The 19,084-nt window shown below is 35.9% G+C and overlaps 1 protein-coding gene across 14 annotated transcripts in view; it reads right to left on the reverse strand.

Moving 5' to 3' along the window:
• LOC134790430 (patronin) overlaps positions 1–19,084 on the reverse strand; it is a 107,350-nt gene that overhangs the window by 35,499 nt on the left and 52,767 nt on the right. For all 14 annotated transcript variants that reach the window (XM_063761201.1, XM_063761210.1, XM_063761206.1 and 11 more), the window contains exons 3-4: positions 4,481–4,696; positions 5–193 (exon numbers count right to left, since the gene is read on the reverse strand). In XM_063761201.1, the coding sequence (XP_063617271.1) occupies positions 5–193; positions 4,481–4,696 (405 nt within the window). The remainder of the gene's footprint in view (positions 1–4; positions 194–4,480; positions 4,697–19,084) is intronic.

Raw genomic sequence — 19,084 nt, forward strand, 5'->3', positions numbered from 1 at the left:
GTACCTCAGCCTTGTTGAGCGCGGCGCAGGCCGCGTTGATCCAGCACAGTAGCCCGTCTTCGTGCGGAACATTGGAGTTGTTGAGGGGTTGACTGGTGCCGAATCTTTGTGCTGCCGCCGACACCCTGTCCAGCGTGACTACCTCTCGCGCGTACAGCACCATTAAAGCTTCTATCACCGACATGTGTGCAGTCTGAAAAGATAATTAACATATCAAATTGTTCTGTAACGCACTTGTTGGATGACCATCAATCTCTTCAATTTAACCTAATATGCCAGCCAAAACTCGACCTTATTTAAGTATGATGTTAGATTTAAATTTGATTGTCATTGCTAGTCCGATATCGTGTCCGTGGGATTCAAGGCTCAAGGTATTGATATCATTGTGATTGGGTTCACGATTAAATACTTCCAGGGCGGGTCAGAATTTTAGCTTCATATTTATATCTTTCTAAGAAATCAGACAACACAAAAAAGCTGGTTGACCCTTTTAATAAAAACTCAATATGAACCTAACAAAGCTAAAACCTAAGGAAATTTGTCCTTGAAACGCTAAATAAACGTGTTATTAAAATGTTTTTTCAACAACGGCCCAGTTATTTCCTATGTTTAGTACTCGAAACATCACCGAACAAAAACTTATAATGTTTTCGGGCACAGGATTGGTATGAATTATTTATTAGAAACAGAAGCTTTCGGCGGATCATTATTCATAAAGTTGATACAGTGCTGCTAAGCCAGCAGCGATATGATGGAAAGGGCTGATAATATCCCTACACTCAGCAAAACGGAATCCTTTGCCAGAGTAACATTATAGGAAATCTCTCACTACGTATTTCTAAATTTTTTCATGGGTACCATGCTGGTGGTCCTCTAGCAACATTTTGCTCTAGCCTCTATTGTCAAGGCGTTAGAGTGCGTGTTCAGATATTTTTGTGCACCTTGGCCGCTCCGATATATCTGATGGCGACTGTACCTCCACATTATCACAGTGAAAGATGATCCCGAGAGCCGTGTCGGAGTTATCAAACTGTCATCGTTTCTAATATGGTAAACATTGCATTGTATAAAGCGCAATGCAATGCAAAGGATGCAACCGTAGATATGTATCGTCGGTACCTGTTCCTGGTTTCATAAGCATTTAATATTAAATAGATACCTTTAAGACATCTGGTATTGAGTAATAGGGCAACCAATTACGAGAACGGCCAGCAGTCAGCTCTGTTATTTATTAGTATTCTATAATCTTGTTTAATACGAGTCAGTATATTATAAGCCTTGTAGTTTAATAGCGTAAATAGAAATTGTTTTAATTAAAACTTAGTAGACTACCCTTTAAGAAGGCTCCTTTGTGAATTTTTAACGACCGTACTTGTAAACATTTATTTACATAAAAAAGTATCGAGAGTTTCTTGTGGTGCGGTTAAGGAAAAACTTATCATATTTTCCGGGCCGTAAAGAAAGTTCCGCTTGTGTAAGTTAAGGGCCTGCGTGACCTATTTGTCCGAGGCAAAGCACTCGTATGACTCGGTTTGCACTAGGGGAGCTTAGTTTGGGCCAGGAGAAATTATTCCCGGGCTACCCATAGGATTTGTTTGACGAACTAAACTGATATTTGTAGAATAAAGATTGTAATCCTAATTGCTTCATCTAGGTTTTCATATTACATTAAGGCACTTCTATTTCATCATATCAAAAAGTCAAAGAGCTGGCGCAAGATAGGGAAAGCTGGAAGATACTCCACCAACAAGAGAATATCTCTTAAGTTAATGATGATGATGATATTTCATTAATAAATAAAAATATTAACACAAGTGATACAGAATAACATCAGACTATTGAGCAATTGTTATTGACTAGAGTTTGTTCAAGTTTAGTCGAAATTCGCACAAGTTCGAGAACTGACTTGCCACATAAGGCACTGCTACGTCAATACGAGAATTCTCACCCTATGACCCTATTACCTATTACCAATAAAGTATGAGTATGACGGGTTTCTCAGCAATACATTTTATAAGGCGGTCTTCTCTACATTAAGGCGCGGTGTGTAGTAAAATGCGCTTTTTTGTCACCATATTTACAGACTTTTACAAGGATTTCATGCATTATTTTCTAGTATGTATAACTTCAGTCCTTGAACTACGTTATTGCTTGTCAGAAACACGACGGCTCATAATTTTCTCGATAGAATCTTAAGTTGAAAACATGCCTAACACTGTCTTTATTTCCTTATGTTAGAAGTACTACGACGAAAATGTATATGAAACTTACTTCAGTCGATAGCTTTTAAGTAAATCTTCATTATTGCTTGTCCTTTAATCGAAACGTTAATGTTTTCATTCATCATTTGATGAATTCAACATTTTGCTTACTAAATTACACCCTACGCGGCAATACCTTGCGCCCATTCCTCACGCCAGTACGCCCGTGACCACTGTCGGCGTCGGACCTATGCTAGTTTAGCGGACGTTTCATAAAATGGGTAATCACAGTATAAATATGCAAATATGTTATACACACAATGTTTTTCAACATGCTTACGAAGAAAAGCAAAATAATTCTTAAATACGGTGACATTTCAGACATTCGTCCGTCATATTGTCATTTTATAACAAGTTGGGCAGCAAAGGCACACACCCATCTAACCAATCCGGAATTCAGTCACGATTGATAAATTGTGTAAACATATTTTAAAAGGCTATAAAATTAATCAAATTGAATAATTTTTAAACATAGATATACAAGATTCAAATATTTTAGACTGGTCATATTTTTCATAATATCGATTTCGACTGGCAAATCGTATTACTTTTTAGCAACCGGGTTTTTAGGGTTCCGTACCCAAAGGGTAAAACGGGACCCTATTACTAAGACTTCGCTGTCCGTCCGTCCGTCCGTCCGTCCGTCTGTCACCAGGCTGTATCTCACGAACCGTGATAGCTAGACAGTTGAAATTTTCACAGATGATGTATTTCTGTTGCCGCTATAACAACAAATACTAAAAACAGAATAAAATAAAGATTTAAGTGGGGCTCCCATACAGCAAACGTGATTTTTGACCAAAGTTAAGCAACGTCGGGCGTGGTCAGTACTTGGATGGGTGACCGTTTTCTTTTTGCATTTTTTTCCGTTTTTTTTTTTGCATTATGGTACGGAACCCTTCGTGCGCGAGTCCGACTCGCACTTGCCCGGTTTTTTTTATTATTGATCCTAGCGAAAAGTGTCCTACATGTTTCTTGTAGGAAATTTTATGTTTATTATTTATGTATGAGATTTTTTTTGCTATGAGTCATACTTTTCAAATTATTAACGAAAAAATAAAAACAAGGAACCTTAGAATTTAATATAATTAACTTTCTCTCTTTATTATCTTTTTAAATATTGATCCCTGCTAAAAGTGTACTGAATCTTTTTTGTACAAAATTTTGTGTAGATTATTAACGTTTAACAAGATTTTTTAATATTGGCCACCATTTACGAGTTATTTACGAAAAACTAAAAAAAGGGACCTTCACCCCCCCGTCCCCCCCCTCACCCCTACACCCTCAGCACACCCGCTAAGCTCGAGGACATTAAGTATGGTTATCTGGACACCACAAGGTATAACTGTGCCAATTTTTTAAAATTATACGAATTATTTCCGCAGATTTTTTTTATTTTCTTGAGCTATTAACAAACTCGAATGTCGAAGTAGAAGTCTTTTTTGTCATTACAATCTTTAAATGCTTGACTTTTACTCGTCAATTCAAAATTAGAAAAATAGTAAGTATTACAGTTAGAGTTATAAATTGTTATATGTAATTCTTTCTTGTGAAGACAGCTAATTTTATGTACTTATTGGAGCTATGCATAACTCAATAGTCCCACAAATTATCTTAGCTTTGCTAGTATTCTTCCTTATTTTCACTACCTACTTGCCCGAAATTGACTGCTAGAGTTAGACCAAGTCTGCAACGGTTTTGATAGCATAGGCAGTGCAAGTGTTATTCATAATTTCATAGAAGATTGACGTTTAAAATAACACTTGCACGGTGTGCAATCAAAATCGTTGCAGATTTTTCTTGGTCTAGCTCTATTACATTTTTAATGTCTATTAGTATAAGTACTATTTTTTGTCTCATAATAATTTGGTATCATTTGATTAGATTCTCAGTTTGTCGCGGTATACACTTATATTGTATATAATTAATAATTATTTACACTCACCGTCTTACCTACCATTTTTAATTTCATTAAGTACTCATCAAAATTCGAATTTGCTAATAAATCTTATTCAATATTAATTGCCGGAAAAAATCCCGGAACTGACAATTCAGAATACCGATGTCGTCAGAATAAGGACGTAGACGTGCTGCGCGGGAATGGTGCGGTGCGCCGCGCGGGGCGCCCGCCTGCTCGTTCTACCACGCGTCTGCTTCACCCCCTTGAAAACGTAAAACTCGAGTATAAGAGCGCCTTAACTAAGGTCAAGGAGACTCACCATTTTGAGCGGATTGTTCTGAAGCAGCACTGTCTCCGTAAGCGCGCAGTCAGGGGGATCTGGTACATGTACGCCTTTCCTCGCGAGGGTCTGCAGAATGTTCCAGTGGTTGAGGCTGTGGTAGTTGGGGTCTGAGTACATGTTCGCTAACGCCAGACAGTAGATCTCGGCGTTGGCGAGACCCCCGACTATAGGTGGCTTGAGGTGTTCCTGGTCCTGAAAGAGAAGAAAATTGAGGTCAAATTAGTCAACAGAGATGATGGTAATTCTAAATATGTTGCAGGCGATAAATTCAAAACATATTCAGCTGAAAATATCTTGGAAATAACACTTGGAAATCAATGGTAGCTCCCGGCTAAGATACTTTATTTTTATATTGTTAGGACTAGCGTCCAGCGTTCATTCATAGCAGTCCAGTGTAGGAATGACCTAGTTAGGTTCGGGTGCAGTGCAGCATTTTTATTTCATTTCAGCGAGCGAGAGTTCTGGAGGCCTAACAAAGTGTTAAAGTATTTTATAGAAAAAGGCTAAAGAAACGTAATGTACGGAAATGATGACATCTGTCGTCCCGATGCATTGTTACATTTCGATTGGTGTTTGTCAATAAACGATTGTCACCTTGGCTACGGTCCCAGTTCTATAGGCGCTAGGATTAGCAGGGCATAAGGTTTTTTTTCTAATGAAGTATACATAACCAATGATATAAGAAAAACTCTAGCAGAGCCATGGCATCCAATAGAACTCAATTCCCATCACCTTGCCCATATTGAGATAAGCACTTTATGGTTTATCCTGTATATATCAAGGAAAAAAAGATCAAATTCGCTCAAGCTTGCCCAACGATTTTAGCGCCACGCCACATAACTTGTAATACCTACATAATTTAATTATCCTCCTTGAGCGCAAATTACACAAAAATAATTATGTTACATTATGCCTATCCAAAGACACGTGTATCTTGTCCCTGTAAGCTAATACAGAAATAAATGAATTTGCTCCAAACTTGTTCCCGTGTTTAAATCCATTTAGAGATCTCGACAGACAAAGTTTGCTGTTTCAATAAGATTCCAGCCTCCTCGGTAGGTAAACAGCATCGGAACTTTACCATCAGTCTGCAACTTGAATTTCCTGAGAACTCAAAGTGTTGGATAGAAGAGTTGAAACAACTAACATAAAGACAACAATGAAACCAACTGAAACAAAACACTAACAATTAGTTTATCCATACGCTGCCTTGCAAAATGAATTTGAATGGGTTATTTTGTAAGTGATAGCAGCAACAACATTAATTGACCAGCGGCGAACCATTTTTGCATTAGTTCGAGATCAATAAAAATATATTCCTTTTTCCTTTATGTCAAAGTTTTCCTTTTAAATTTCTTTACTGGCATTGAGCCAATTGGTTATTATTCCAATATCTCCAGACAAGGCTGGTGACACCCACCCAGCGACGAAACTTAAACCAATTTTCAGAAATCGGTTAAACCTTCACATTTCGAACGCTACAAATTCAAACTGCAAAAAGGGACGTAGAGGTCAATCGCTGGGCTATTATTACTGCTTACCGAGCTCATGGTCTCATGTGGACCAACATAAGTGTGACTTAAGATTATGTAGTCTTTACTGATCTCGAGGCTACAGATACTTTGGTTCACCTGTTCCCAGTAGCAATGGATATTGAGAATACTCCAGACCCAACTTCACGGCTCCTTTACTCATGAAGATTCGATTTCAATTCAATTTTCAATTTCTCCACAGAAAAACCGAAAGTGGGAATATTCGTCCTTTTTCCCGTACAACTGTAAACACATTTTATTAGACGACCTAAATTTTATACGTGTACAAGACTGGCTGAAACCGAAATTATTCCTGATAGTCCCAAGAGAGCGTAAAAACGATGGCCACTTTAAAGATGTTATGCCATTTAGGTAGAAATGTAGGCAATGCGGAGACCGAAGATAAAATGTAGACCAATGTTCGGTCACGTTCCGCTTTTTAACTGAGGACAATTTGCTAAGTGGTGCCTTCAGATATTCTGTTACTATATTGAGTTATACTTTCTCGATGATCGCAGACGTAGACAGGGATCACTCGTTATTCTTGTAAGCAAAGGTAGAGAAAGAATCCCGACAAGCCGGATAAACACAACTTCTGCTGATTGCTGAAGGCAAACCCAGATGAAAGAAACGGCGATCTGAATCCGTATATGTATATTAAATTCTGGGCTTTGTCACTCACATATATATTGGCTAGAGACAAAGAGCTATAACAAAGTACCCCACTGGTTAAACGTATTCAAAGGTTGAAGTCAAAGATACTTTAACCTAATTTTTGGCGTGCGTAAGTATTACTATTAGGTATTCATGAAATAGTTACATTGTGAAAATAAATAAGGATAGTCCAAGGATGATTTTATGATTTAGTTTACATGATTTAATTTATACAACATGGTCGAATTCACAAACTTTATATACTGTACAAATCAAATCACGTCAGGTTCTAAGTGTGGTCGAACGGCTTTAACATAATAAGGGAGCGTCCCTGAAGTAGAAGATAACATTATCCGTGTCATAGTTATCTTAATCTTGTTTGAGTCTTTAGTATACATGTTTAATGCCGGCGCACTTAATCATAAGTCCTTAAATATTCGCCATATTGGCCTCAATATAAACGGCTCCAGTTATGCACGAGCTTCAAGGGTAGAAGAATGACGTCACTAATGCGGGGTGACAACATAACCTTGCCGACGGGCGCGGTCGGCTAGACGCCATTGTGACGTCACTGTTAAAAGCACTATTATAATGGCTAAATGTTATCTGATTACCACACCTTTTGTTCTTCACAAATCCTATTTCAACCCAAGTTATTTATTAAACGTAAATATCTTTATTTACGTTAAATAAACAGTGATATAGGGTGACTGCTATACTGCCCTCCTAAGCCGAATAGCGCTATCTCAAAAACAAATGATTTTGAAAATGGAATTCTCAGTAATAGAAACTAAAGTATAAGTTAGCAATGAATTTTCTTTTAAGATAGTAGCTAGTTTGTTAGTGCACGACACCTTGCACCTTGTGACTATGCGCTGAAACTTGGCACAGTTGATTCTTAGCTGGTCATGAGCAGATACAGACCGGGAGACCTCGAGAGCCACGTCTCATTTAGTGGGGGGGAGGGGGGGAAGTTCGACGCCGCCGCGCTTCACTTGGAGCAACATTTCTCTAAAACTGTACCTATTAGGGCATGTGATATATCATTTTCGGTTAAATTAAGGATGAGGAATTTTTTTTTGGAACCAAAACAATGCACTTTCTAACAAAAAAAAAACATAAAGTAGAAAAGACAAAAAAACGTATCTTGGATTTTTTCATAATTACCAAATTTTTTTTTAAGTGTAGTAGGAATCTGAAAACAAAAAATATAGTTGTAAAGCTACACTTATTACGTTTAAGAATATATATAGTTTATTATACAAAACTGTTGATAAATGGGAGATAAAAAATAATATTAAGCGTGGGCCAGAGTGATCTCAATACAAAATATTATGAATGTGGGAAAGTTACTTATAATTTGTTCTACAATCGTTTATTTTTTAGTTTTTCGTAAATAACTCGTAAACGGTAGCCCACAGCAAAAAAATATCTTTTACGTAAATAATCTGTTTCAGATTTCTTATAAAATAAGTGCTCGTTTTTTTCGCTAAGGTCAATATTAAAAAAAATATTGAAGGGAGAAAATAAATACTAAGGTCCTCTTTTTTAGTCATTCGTAAATAACTCGTAAAGGATGTCCAATAGCAAAAAATATTTTAACACAAGAATAATTAGCATAAAATTTCCTACAAAAAAGGTTATTCAAACTTTTTCGCTAGGATCAATATTTAAAAAGGGGACCTTAGAATTTATTTTCTCTCTTTAATATCGTTTTTAATATTGATCCTAGCGAAAAAGTTCGAATGACCTTTTTTGTAGGAAATTTTATGTAAATTATTCATGTACTAAAAAATTTTTTGCTATTGGCCTTCGTTTACGAGTTATTTACGAATGACTAAAAAAGGGGACCTAAGTATTTATTTTCTCCCTTCAATATTTTTTTTAATATTGATGGTACCGAAAAACAGTAGTACTTATTTTATAAGAAATCTGAAACAGATTATTTACGTAAAAGATATTTTTTTGCTGTGGGCTACCGTTTACGAGTTATTTACGAAAAACAAGAAAAATAAACGATTGTAGAACAAATTATAAGTAACTTTCCCACATTCATAATATTTTGTATTGAGATCACTCTGACACACGCTTAATATTATTTTTTATCTCCCATTTATCAACAGTTTTGTATATTAAACTATATATTTTCTTAAACGTAATAAGTGTAGCTTTACGACTGTATTTTTTGTTTTCAGATTCCTGCTACACTTTAAAAAAAAATTGGTAATTATGAAAAAATCAAAAATACGTTTTTTAGTCTTTTCTACTTTATGCTTTTTTTTTGTTAGAAAGTGCATTGTTTTTGTTCCAAAACTAGATTCCTCATCCTTAATTTATCCGAAAATGATATATTACATTCCCTAATAGGTATAGTTTTAGAGAAATGTTGCTCCAAGTGAAGCGCGGCAGCGTCGAACTTTCCCCCTCCCCCCTCACTAAATGAGAGGTGGCTCTCGACGGCTCCCGGTCTGTATCTGCTCAAGACCAGCTAAGAATCAACTGTGCCAAGTTTCAGCGCATAGTCTCAAAGTGCAAGGTCCCCATACAACGGTGTGCAGTAACAAAGCAGCTATAGCGCTCTTTGGCTTAGCACGGCAGTATAGTTAGCCAGTATATAGTAATTGGCCACTCTTAATAATAAGGTTTCAATTGGCTTGTTTCTTTCTGATTTGTAAGGAATGGTCAATTACTATATACTGGCCAATAACTATAGCACACACCCTACTAGAGAGAAAAAACTTATTAATGCCAAAATTTATTTAGACGAAATGCTTTCTTGTAGTCGTTCTTGGGAATTTCTTAAGCAAACAGCTTCTGTAGGTCTAGCGTACACGACCTTTGACGAATATGCCTACATTTACACTCTCTCTAAATGCATATACCGTTTCTGTTACGTCGTGAATATTTTAAGCTTCTTAGAAACGATACTCTTTAAATAATAACTGTTCGTTAAACAACTTATTACTATCATTATTCGTTAGCCCTTACTTTCCTCTCACGCGGTTACCGGACTCATCATGGTAAACCCGGGCCATTCCCTCACGAACTACCTATGGTACACCGTAAATAAATTTAAGGCTCATCCCGTCTGATATTGAGTTCCACAAGTCGACGGGACTCGAAGTCATTTGTTTGCTTAAAGACGAAAGATCTCCATACAGGGCGGTCGGCTGCCTGCTTCTCCCACAGAAGCGGGTCAATGTTGCAGCTCTTCATGTGGCGCTTAAGCATATCTTTAATTATTTATACTTGAGAAGTTGCCCGCCGTGCTTTCGCTTGCCCTCCTTGAAACGTGGCCGCCCCAACGAAGTTTTCGTCGCATAATATAAACTTCTAATCAAAATTTTGCTTGTGGTCAGCAATGCTTTCTTCTATATCTCTCGTCACCAGTCAGCTAATGATTCACTTCCTATTCTTATCGCCCCTTATAGTCTCTACCTGTTCTTCTTCAATTACAGCCCTTCATTCTAACCTCATATGCGCCGTTTTAAGAGTAATTAGTCTAACGAGGATTAAAGCAACATTACGCAATATATAATTGCGTGCGGCACGATCTTGGCTCCGTTTTTGCACATTAACCCGAATGCCGATTCATACGACGCTCAGCGACAGTTTCCCTCCCACGGAAAACTGACGGCTCAATATCATTCAAATTGAGAATAATGACAACTTTTATTGTTTGATTGACAATAAACGTAGGACTAATGAGACTGACAGATACGTCTTTAGAACAATCGACGCCCGACGCCCAGGCCACAATGAATGAAGGAAGAAAGAAGAAAGAAGATGTATTTATTGCCACAACAGCGAATACAGAACACACAATAAAAAATAAAGAAGTTACTTAACCTATAAACATTATATTGGCTTTGTGTTTACGCAAAGTTTTCCCCATATAATATGACTCATCATCATCTTCCTCGCGTTATCCCGGCTTTTTACCACGGCTTATGGGAGCCATTATAATATGACTGATTGCCCCAAAAAGATTGACCTAAATGGCTTGTTGGATTTTATTAATATTTTGAGACTTTGACACTCTCCGCAGATTATAAGCTTAACTACTACGTTGAACTATAAAATACCTCCCACGGAAATCTGAAAGCTCAATTTATCATTCAAACTGACAACGCAGTTATGGACAATACAAACGACTGGTCGTTTATTGATACTACGATGAAATTGCTTAATTGTTGACTAGTCCACAAGGAGGTTTTGATAGATGTTCACGATAGAGCTACGTCAATTATGTTTGATAAACGATTATCGCTGTACAATAATTTCTGAAAAGTTAACAAGGTACGTAATAGTTACGTATTGTATAAATCAAATTTTAATTGGGTCTGAAACAAATGTAATATGCTAGTCTATTTTTTTATTCGGTAGACTAAAATGACATTTCCTAGTATGAACACTATGAACATAAAATGTCATTTCATAGTATGAAATGTCATTTTAGTCTACCGAATAAAAAAAATGACTTTAAAGCGCAAAAAAGCCCTCTCTTCATTGGTGCGATGTGTCAATGTCAAGTTAAAATTGCCGATTTAGGCCACAAGGTGGCAGACCCTCCACCGCGCTAAAGTTCTACGCAAAAAAAATATGTTTCTACATGGTTTGGTAATTTTTGACATCATCTTTTTTTTTATGATAACGTTTATTATAATTAAGTACAATTTTACAATTTGATTGTTATTTGCGGGTGCGTCAGAGCAAACTAGTGCGACAGAGAATTAGAACGTCCTCAAAATGCATTAAAAACCTTGAAATTGGTTGAAAAAGACTATATTTATTTAGTTTTAAAAACGAGATCAATGCAAATGTAAACGTCATGATGCAACCAATGACAACCTTCCATATCTGGACACATGTTTAATATGTACATATGATTCAGTGGGCAATGTCAACATTGCCCCGTTTTAAATTTAGACTTCAGTCATATTACGTCACTTCTGTAGCCCTCTACAATTCTACATTTATATTGAGTTGCACAGAAAATTAATAGCACAGAAGTCTGACAGCTTTGTTAAATTAGCACCATTTACGTTATTAAACCGACGCCGACTCGTTTATGCATTCAAAATGTGCTTGTCGCCGCAGAAACTGGATCTAAATTTGTAATTTTCACGTACTTGATATTCTGTATATGTGACGTCCCACGGTCAAAGGTACCTTATGGCGGGTATGGAGTTATGCATACCCCAGTAATCTACAATAAATAAGCTATCGATAACACAAAAGATCAACCTTCTAGGTTGCGTAGTTACAGAGATATGATTTTTTTTAAATAATGTTGTGAAATTAGCAACTTTACGATAGAGAAGTTTTAAGTTTAGCCGCCTAAAAAACTATGTTCCTGAAGTAAGTTACATAGTTGACTACAAATAATAATACCTTATATATGTGAGATTAAAAAAATATTGCGACTTGTTCTGTAATGCAAAAAGAAACTTTTGATATCGACTGATTTATGTGTATACTAGCCAATCTCTTGAAAATAAAGTTTTATTTCATTTTCACGATTGATTGCAATGAGCTCTCAAGATTTAAATTCTATCTATTAGAAAACGACACTGACAGACAGTTTAAGCAAAAAACAATACCGATTTAGAGGTGAAAATGTATTTTCTGACTTTTTCATATAAAATCACAAAATTGAATATTTTTACTTTTAATGTGACAAACAATCAATTTTTCTGAGCACATATGAAAGAAATTCTGTCATTCAAATGAAATAAATCCTAAAACCCCAACTAAATACTATATTTAACCCCTTATGCCACTTTAAACTTACATAACAATAACAGTATTTGCTCCATACATTTACGAAAAGGTACCTTATGGAAATAAATCTAATAATACATCACTACAAAATATCAATCATATTACAGTTTATCTTTTATGAATAGAAAATATTAATTTACATTAAACTGCCCCAAATTTAATTAGTTCTTCGTCATAATAATCTTAAAAAAGACCAATAATTTGTATGTGTAAAAGGTACCTTGTGATTAAGTTACATGATGAGGCATGATGATGATGGAACAGTTATGATAAACTAATAATATTTTGGGGTTAAGATGGTATAAATCGTCTATTTCTTATCAATAATATATTTCGGTTGCTATTGAAGATAAGCGGCATTGAGGTTCAATGACCTCAGATATTCCATAAGGTAATGCGTCGGGTATTGGCATTTTTCAGCAAACCAATGGCTGATTTACTGCATGCGACCAAACCAAATGAAGATTATTCTAGTTAAGAAAGACTTGACGAGAGTAACTTTGGTATAATAGCAGGCTACTTGGATTTGTGATGTCGGTCTATGTACGGTTATAATATTTGCGAGGCGCCCCAACCAGAACTGAAATTATCAAATTAGTTTTGCAGAATGCTAATACAGTTCTCTACCAAACTTCTTTTCCCGTATTGACTAGCTTTTTTGGGAATTTTCAATCTTTTTTCCATAAGGTACCTTTTCTACTAAACTCTGAGACGACATTACTAGGCTTATAACTAACTTATAACAAAAATAAAAACAGGTAAACAAACGTTACGCATTAAGGTTTCAGATCACACAATAAAAAAAAATTGAGCATTTTTTCGCCTCTTTACAAAACATTTCATATCTCCGAAACTAGAAACCCTCATAAGGTACCTTTTCCCGTGGAACGTCACATATTATTATTTTCTGTGTGTCGACTATGACAGATTACATAGCCGGCGTAGCCGCTCCTTCAAACGCAATGTAAACAACAAACCGGTTGGTTGCGATATTGATTCACGGGACATATTTAGCGTGTTATTAGAAGCGTGAACGAAACCAAATGTGTTAAAGTAATCATTAGACTGCTTCGATTATGGCCTCAAACAAAACGTCTTCTTCATTAACGTTCGACTATGTTATGATTAAGATGAAACTAGGGCTTGCATTCCGGAATTCCGGAATTTCGAAATTCCGGAATCTCGGACAAATTTTCCGATATTACAATTCCGGAATTGATACAACTGAATATCGAAAATTCCGGAATTGGATTTAAGTACTTTTTTTAGGTTTTAATACGTTTATTATTGAAAATTGTTAAGAAACTACACCCAACTAGCAAAATAGTCGTATAAGAATTGATTTACTCAGCCTGTAATCGTATAACAGCCGAGTTACGGTTGTTGAAACACCAATATATCGTATAATAGCGGTTAACTCGACTATTTAGCAATTTTCGCTAATTAGTGCTATAATCATGTCGTATAAACGTTTATAGCACTATCTTTTAGCACTTTTATTCCACCTTTTAATAAATGCTGAGTTAGCGCTACTAAATCACTTTTATTCCGCATAATTGTTCTATTAAAATCATATAACAGCTATAGAATAGCTAATTGTCTGAATAAGGCGCTTTAATACAACTGTTACTCAATTCTCTTCTCTGTTGCTATAAAAGCTTATTAAAAGCAATCCAATAACCATTTGGCAACAATGCAGCTGTAACAGCGCGCTTATATCATAATTCGGGTAATGGGGTTCAAACCGCTGTTATAGGAGCTGAAGTGTATTTACAGGTTTTATTCAAAATGTATTCAGCTTAGAGTACTTTTAAAGAGTTTTGAACTACATTAACAGCACAAGTCAGCCATGTTGTCGTTTCAATATAGTCCGGTGGCCAACTGCATGAAACCCTACCTGATAAAAAAATAGAAAAATCCTACTCTGTAGGGGTAGCTGACTTTTAGTAGCATCAACTGCTCTTGGTCGGCCGCGGCTTCATTTGGCAAATTTTGCGCAAATGGCAAAATAGTGGCACAAAAATTCATCAAAAAAAACCCCATCGTATAATAGAATTGAGGACAGCAAAACAAAAGTGGTCAGCTACATCCTGTGTTGGCAGGTTCCTGTGTCCTACCGAATTTGTGGTACAACGTGACAGCTACAATTTACCTCATCGAAAAATAGAATGAAAAAAACTGATTGTAATACCTACATTAAATTTGTTGACGTATGTCTTGGTCGGTCTCACCTTAGCCTGGCAGCTTTTGCAGTCCGTCCGCATTAAAAAAAATATCAATGGCAGCTATCCTACCATACAAGTGACATTCTATTTTTCGATGAGGTAAATTGTAGCTCACTTGGTACCACAAATTCGGTCGGACACAGGAACCAGCCAACACAGGATGTAGCTGACCACTTTTGTTTTTTGATGAATATTTGTACCACTTTTTTGCCACTTGCCACTTTGGGTTTCATGCAGTCGGCCACCGGACTATAAATCCATAAACATGGCGACATCATGTGCTATAAGTGTAGCAGTAAACGCAGTTACTCGACTTATAGTCGAATTAATGAGATATAAGAGAAACTAGATCGTGTAAGCAAATTTTTACTTATTTTAATTAATATTTTTTTATTGAAATTTAAGAAAATAGACGGCCCATGAATATATATGAACCAGTGCCTTTGGTTTTATCAATAAAGTATTTTTCGCGCTAGGTTTTACTGTATTACGTGTACTTACAGACAGTAAAAACTTATGTACACAATCACGGTAAAAATAAATGTCATGGATGACAGCAGTAAAAAAATACTTAAGTACCTTTTTGTTTTATTAGACACGTGAAGACGATTAGGCCTCAAACATAATAAAATAATTGTAATATAATCGCTTACCTGAGATCGTTTTTAGCACATATTAGTTGAATAAAAGCATTTACTGCACTCTTACACATTTAAAATGCCGAGTAAAAGCAATTCGGCTACTTTTACGAAACATTTTTGCTGAGAAAAAGCAGTGCGGCTGCTTTTATAGAACACTTTCACTGAGTAATAGTAAATTGCTAATGTTTATAGAACAAATAGTCGAATAAAAGCACTATCGTTGCTATTAAAACACCAGAAGCGCTTTTATCCACTTTTACTCAACTCTTGCAGCATCGATTTGCTTCTTATACAGCGCTTACTCGATTTTTATAACACTTTTAGTCTGTATAAGTGCGCCTTTTCGCGTTGAGTAAACGCTTACAGGACTTTTATTCGACTGTTTTTACACCTTTTATAGCACCAAAAAGCGAAAATAAAAACGTGCTCTCAACTTTTATAGCACATAGATTTGCTAGTTGGGACACTATACTGGTGGTTTTTGTTGTTTTTTTTTTCGATGTGGCGCGCGCACAGCTCTTGTGAGCAAGGACCCCGCTAAGGATACGGGCGAGCCTTGCTCATATGCATATCTGTCGCCAGTTTTCCCTTAGTCGCCTTATACGACACCCACGGGACGAGATGGGGTGGTGCTATTCTTTTCTGATGCCGGCACCACACGGCACTGGTTTTTGTTGTTATTAAGTGCCTCTTAGTCATTCAGTAAATACCTACCTATAGTATAGGTATATTTTACTTTTCCGTTGGCTAAAGCAGTGGGACAATATGGGCTCATAAAAAAAGCAAAGCAATTTACTTGCTTAGAATAGTCAGAATATTCTGAATCCTACATAAGCTAATTTTAAGAATTGAAATTTAATAATATTTGGACGTTTTATCTTCGATTCACAGAGAATACTAGGTTAGGAAGAGTAGGAAAGCTATTATATGTAGCAATTTTATAAAAATATGCATCGAATGGTTTGCTAGCAACTATAGTTTCCCCAATTTGTTCTCCGTACCTATAATAGAAGTGAATAAGTGGTACCATTTTAATAAGTTGATAAAATAAGAGGTGAAAAAACGTACTTCAAATTCAATTACTCTTAACGTTTATTAAGGTTTCACACTTTTTGTTGTTTTTTACTAAAAAATCGAATAAAAATATGATAAACCCTAATTCCGGAACTAGTTCCGGAATTCCGGAATTGGAGTCCAATATCGAAAATCAGTTCCGGAATTGGAAACCATCCGATATTGCAAGCCCTAGATGAAACCTACAGATGTGCAAGTTGCAGAAAGTTTGTAAAAAAAAGTTGGTACAGTTCTAGGATTTTAGGAAAATTTTACATGAAAACGGGAAACTTTCATTATGGAAATGGAATATTTTGATTCCCATACAAAAATACCTATGGGAAATTCGGTAATTTTTCCACGTGAAAATTTCATCATTTCGGAAATTTTCCAACGGCACATACAGTAGAATGTAGATGAACTTGTATGACTGATGGAACCAATTGCCAAGTACGCTGCGCCTTGCATGTTACAAGCTTTCTGGGTGATGGTGCCAGTCAGACAGAGATTCGTCCACTGGTGTGTAACGAAATTAAGCATTTCGATAAAGCTTACTATTCTTACATTTCTTAACAAGCTTTAATTATGTTAGGTAATTTTCTAACAATAGCGTTCTTGTTAACACTATTACGTTGCCTATTTTACAGCTGATCACAATCGCTTTCTGAAGCAACAGGCTGTAAAGGACTCCATGTTTATTAAATGCGATCGATCTACATGACCTACATCTATTCACAAAACTCGTACTCGTAGTTAACTTGTATAATTGGAACTTTAGACTCGTAACAACTACTCGTAATCAAAGATCAGGTTATACTGGTTGTGGCTAAATAGTCCCATAGTCGTCATAGTGCGACCTAACCTTGGCCTCGTCGCGATCGGCCGTACTCTAATACGAGTCGGTCGGATTCCCGGGACACAATACGTTGGAATATCGAATATGGTTTTGGTAAACTAAACATGTTGTGAACTGAAATTCTTGTTAGTTATTTCATGTTTGAAGAACGTGAAGGTGACTTTTATGGTTGGCTTCCTCGAATAACGCGTTCCTGGGTGCCGATGCCGTCCGGTTATGTTGTATGGATTTTGTATAGAGATCTTAACGACGCTCAATAATCACGTCAAACTTATTTTAAGACTTTAGGGTCCTGTCCTGTAAAATTGGATAAATAAATAAACATAAACCTCCTGGCATAAACCGGACTATACACAAGTTCTTCTTTAAAAGACGTTATGATTCAAAAACGTTCCGGAAAATAGGCATGTTTTCTGTGCACAATATAAAAGTTAACGATTGGGGCAAAATTCACAAAGACTTTATCATACAGCTTTTAAAAATAGAAAATTTAACAATAAAGGTCCAGCAAGAAAATTAGGTATAAAATATGTTTTTCTCAAACATGCAATGAAATATTGATGTTATGTTCCTTATAATAGGCTGCGAAGTATGACGTTTCAGGTGCGGCTAGGACAAAAGGTCGTTAATGGAATTTCATACACATCTTGCAGGCCTAGGCCGGCAAAGTCCTCTTTTTTAATTTTCATTTCACAGATATTTGTGACACAGCATCGTGGCATTCATCCATTAAAAAAAACTAGAGGCAGTATTTGCTTTATGGTTCGTAATGACACTCTGCCACTACGCCTATAAAAAAAAAAACAATGTTTGCTATAATTTGCAGTTTTATTTGTATAAAACCAACATGAACTTAATAAATAATACATTCTATAATTTTATAATTATAAATTTAACTACACAAATAAAAATATTTCATCTAAACTTTAGCGGTAAAAAGGTCTACTCAAACACGCGTAGTAATATTTTTTAAATTGTTATGGAGGTAAAGTTGAAAAATATTCATTCTGTTTTATTGGATTTATGGTGCGTTGTTGATTTTGTGACTTTAATATGAGTTCCGATGAAATAATGAAATTAATATTAATTGTAATCGTAGGTGTTGGAATTGGCAGCGTAAGCAGAATTGATTTTAATAACTTGCTGCCTCTGCCGCCAAGTCAAAGACGTAGTATGTATATGGTTGCTTATGGCAATTTTATTATTTGAGAAACTAAGAAAAATGGCTTACAGTTTATTAGAAACAGTTTTGTGGCATATTTTAAATGAATGTAACTACAAATTCGTCAACACTGTGGAAATTATACTTATTTACTCCATGCATAAAGCAACGATGTATGTGAAACATGATATCAACGTGAAAGACTATGTAAACTTATGTGACGAAAACGACAGTCAGACGGATACAAGGCGAAAAAATCAAAGATACATGAAAATATACGGGTAGTAAAAATACACGACTCGTGTAAAACATACGCGTGATAATGATATAGGTACGTGTTGGTTATATTTTGGGTGTAGTTTACTTTTAGTTTTTTCTATAAATAAAACTTGGGTTTCATGGATTTTTTATTTTATTTATTTCATTGCATGTTTGAGAAAAGCACTATAGGTACATACCTCGGCGGGAAATGGGGTTGCCCGCGCTCAGACCTATCCCTATATGTCTATATGTCTTCGGCCGTCAACCCCTTTCGTCCCGGCCTCTGTAGTAATGTACTATTATTGTGTTAATTCAACCTTAGCTCATACTAAAAAAGTGTTTGACCCGAATAGGTAATATCGATAATATTTCGAAAGAACAAATTATGTATGTAGATAGATAGACACTATAA

This window comes from Cydia splendana, chromosome 5 (genome assembly GCF_910591565.1).
Source record: "Cydia splendana chromosome 5, ilCydSple1.2, whole genome shotgun sequence".
In the NCBI taxonomy this organism is placed as follows: Eukaryota; Metazoa; Arthropoda; class Insecta; order Lepidoptera; family Tortricidae; genus Cydia; species Cydia splendana.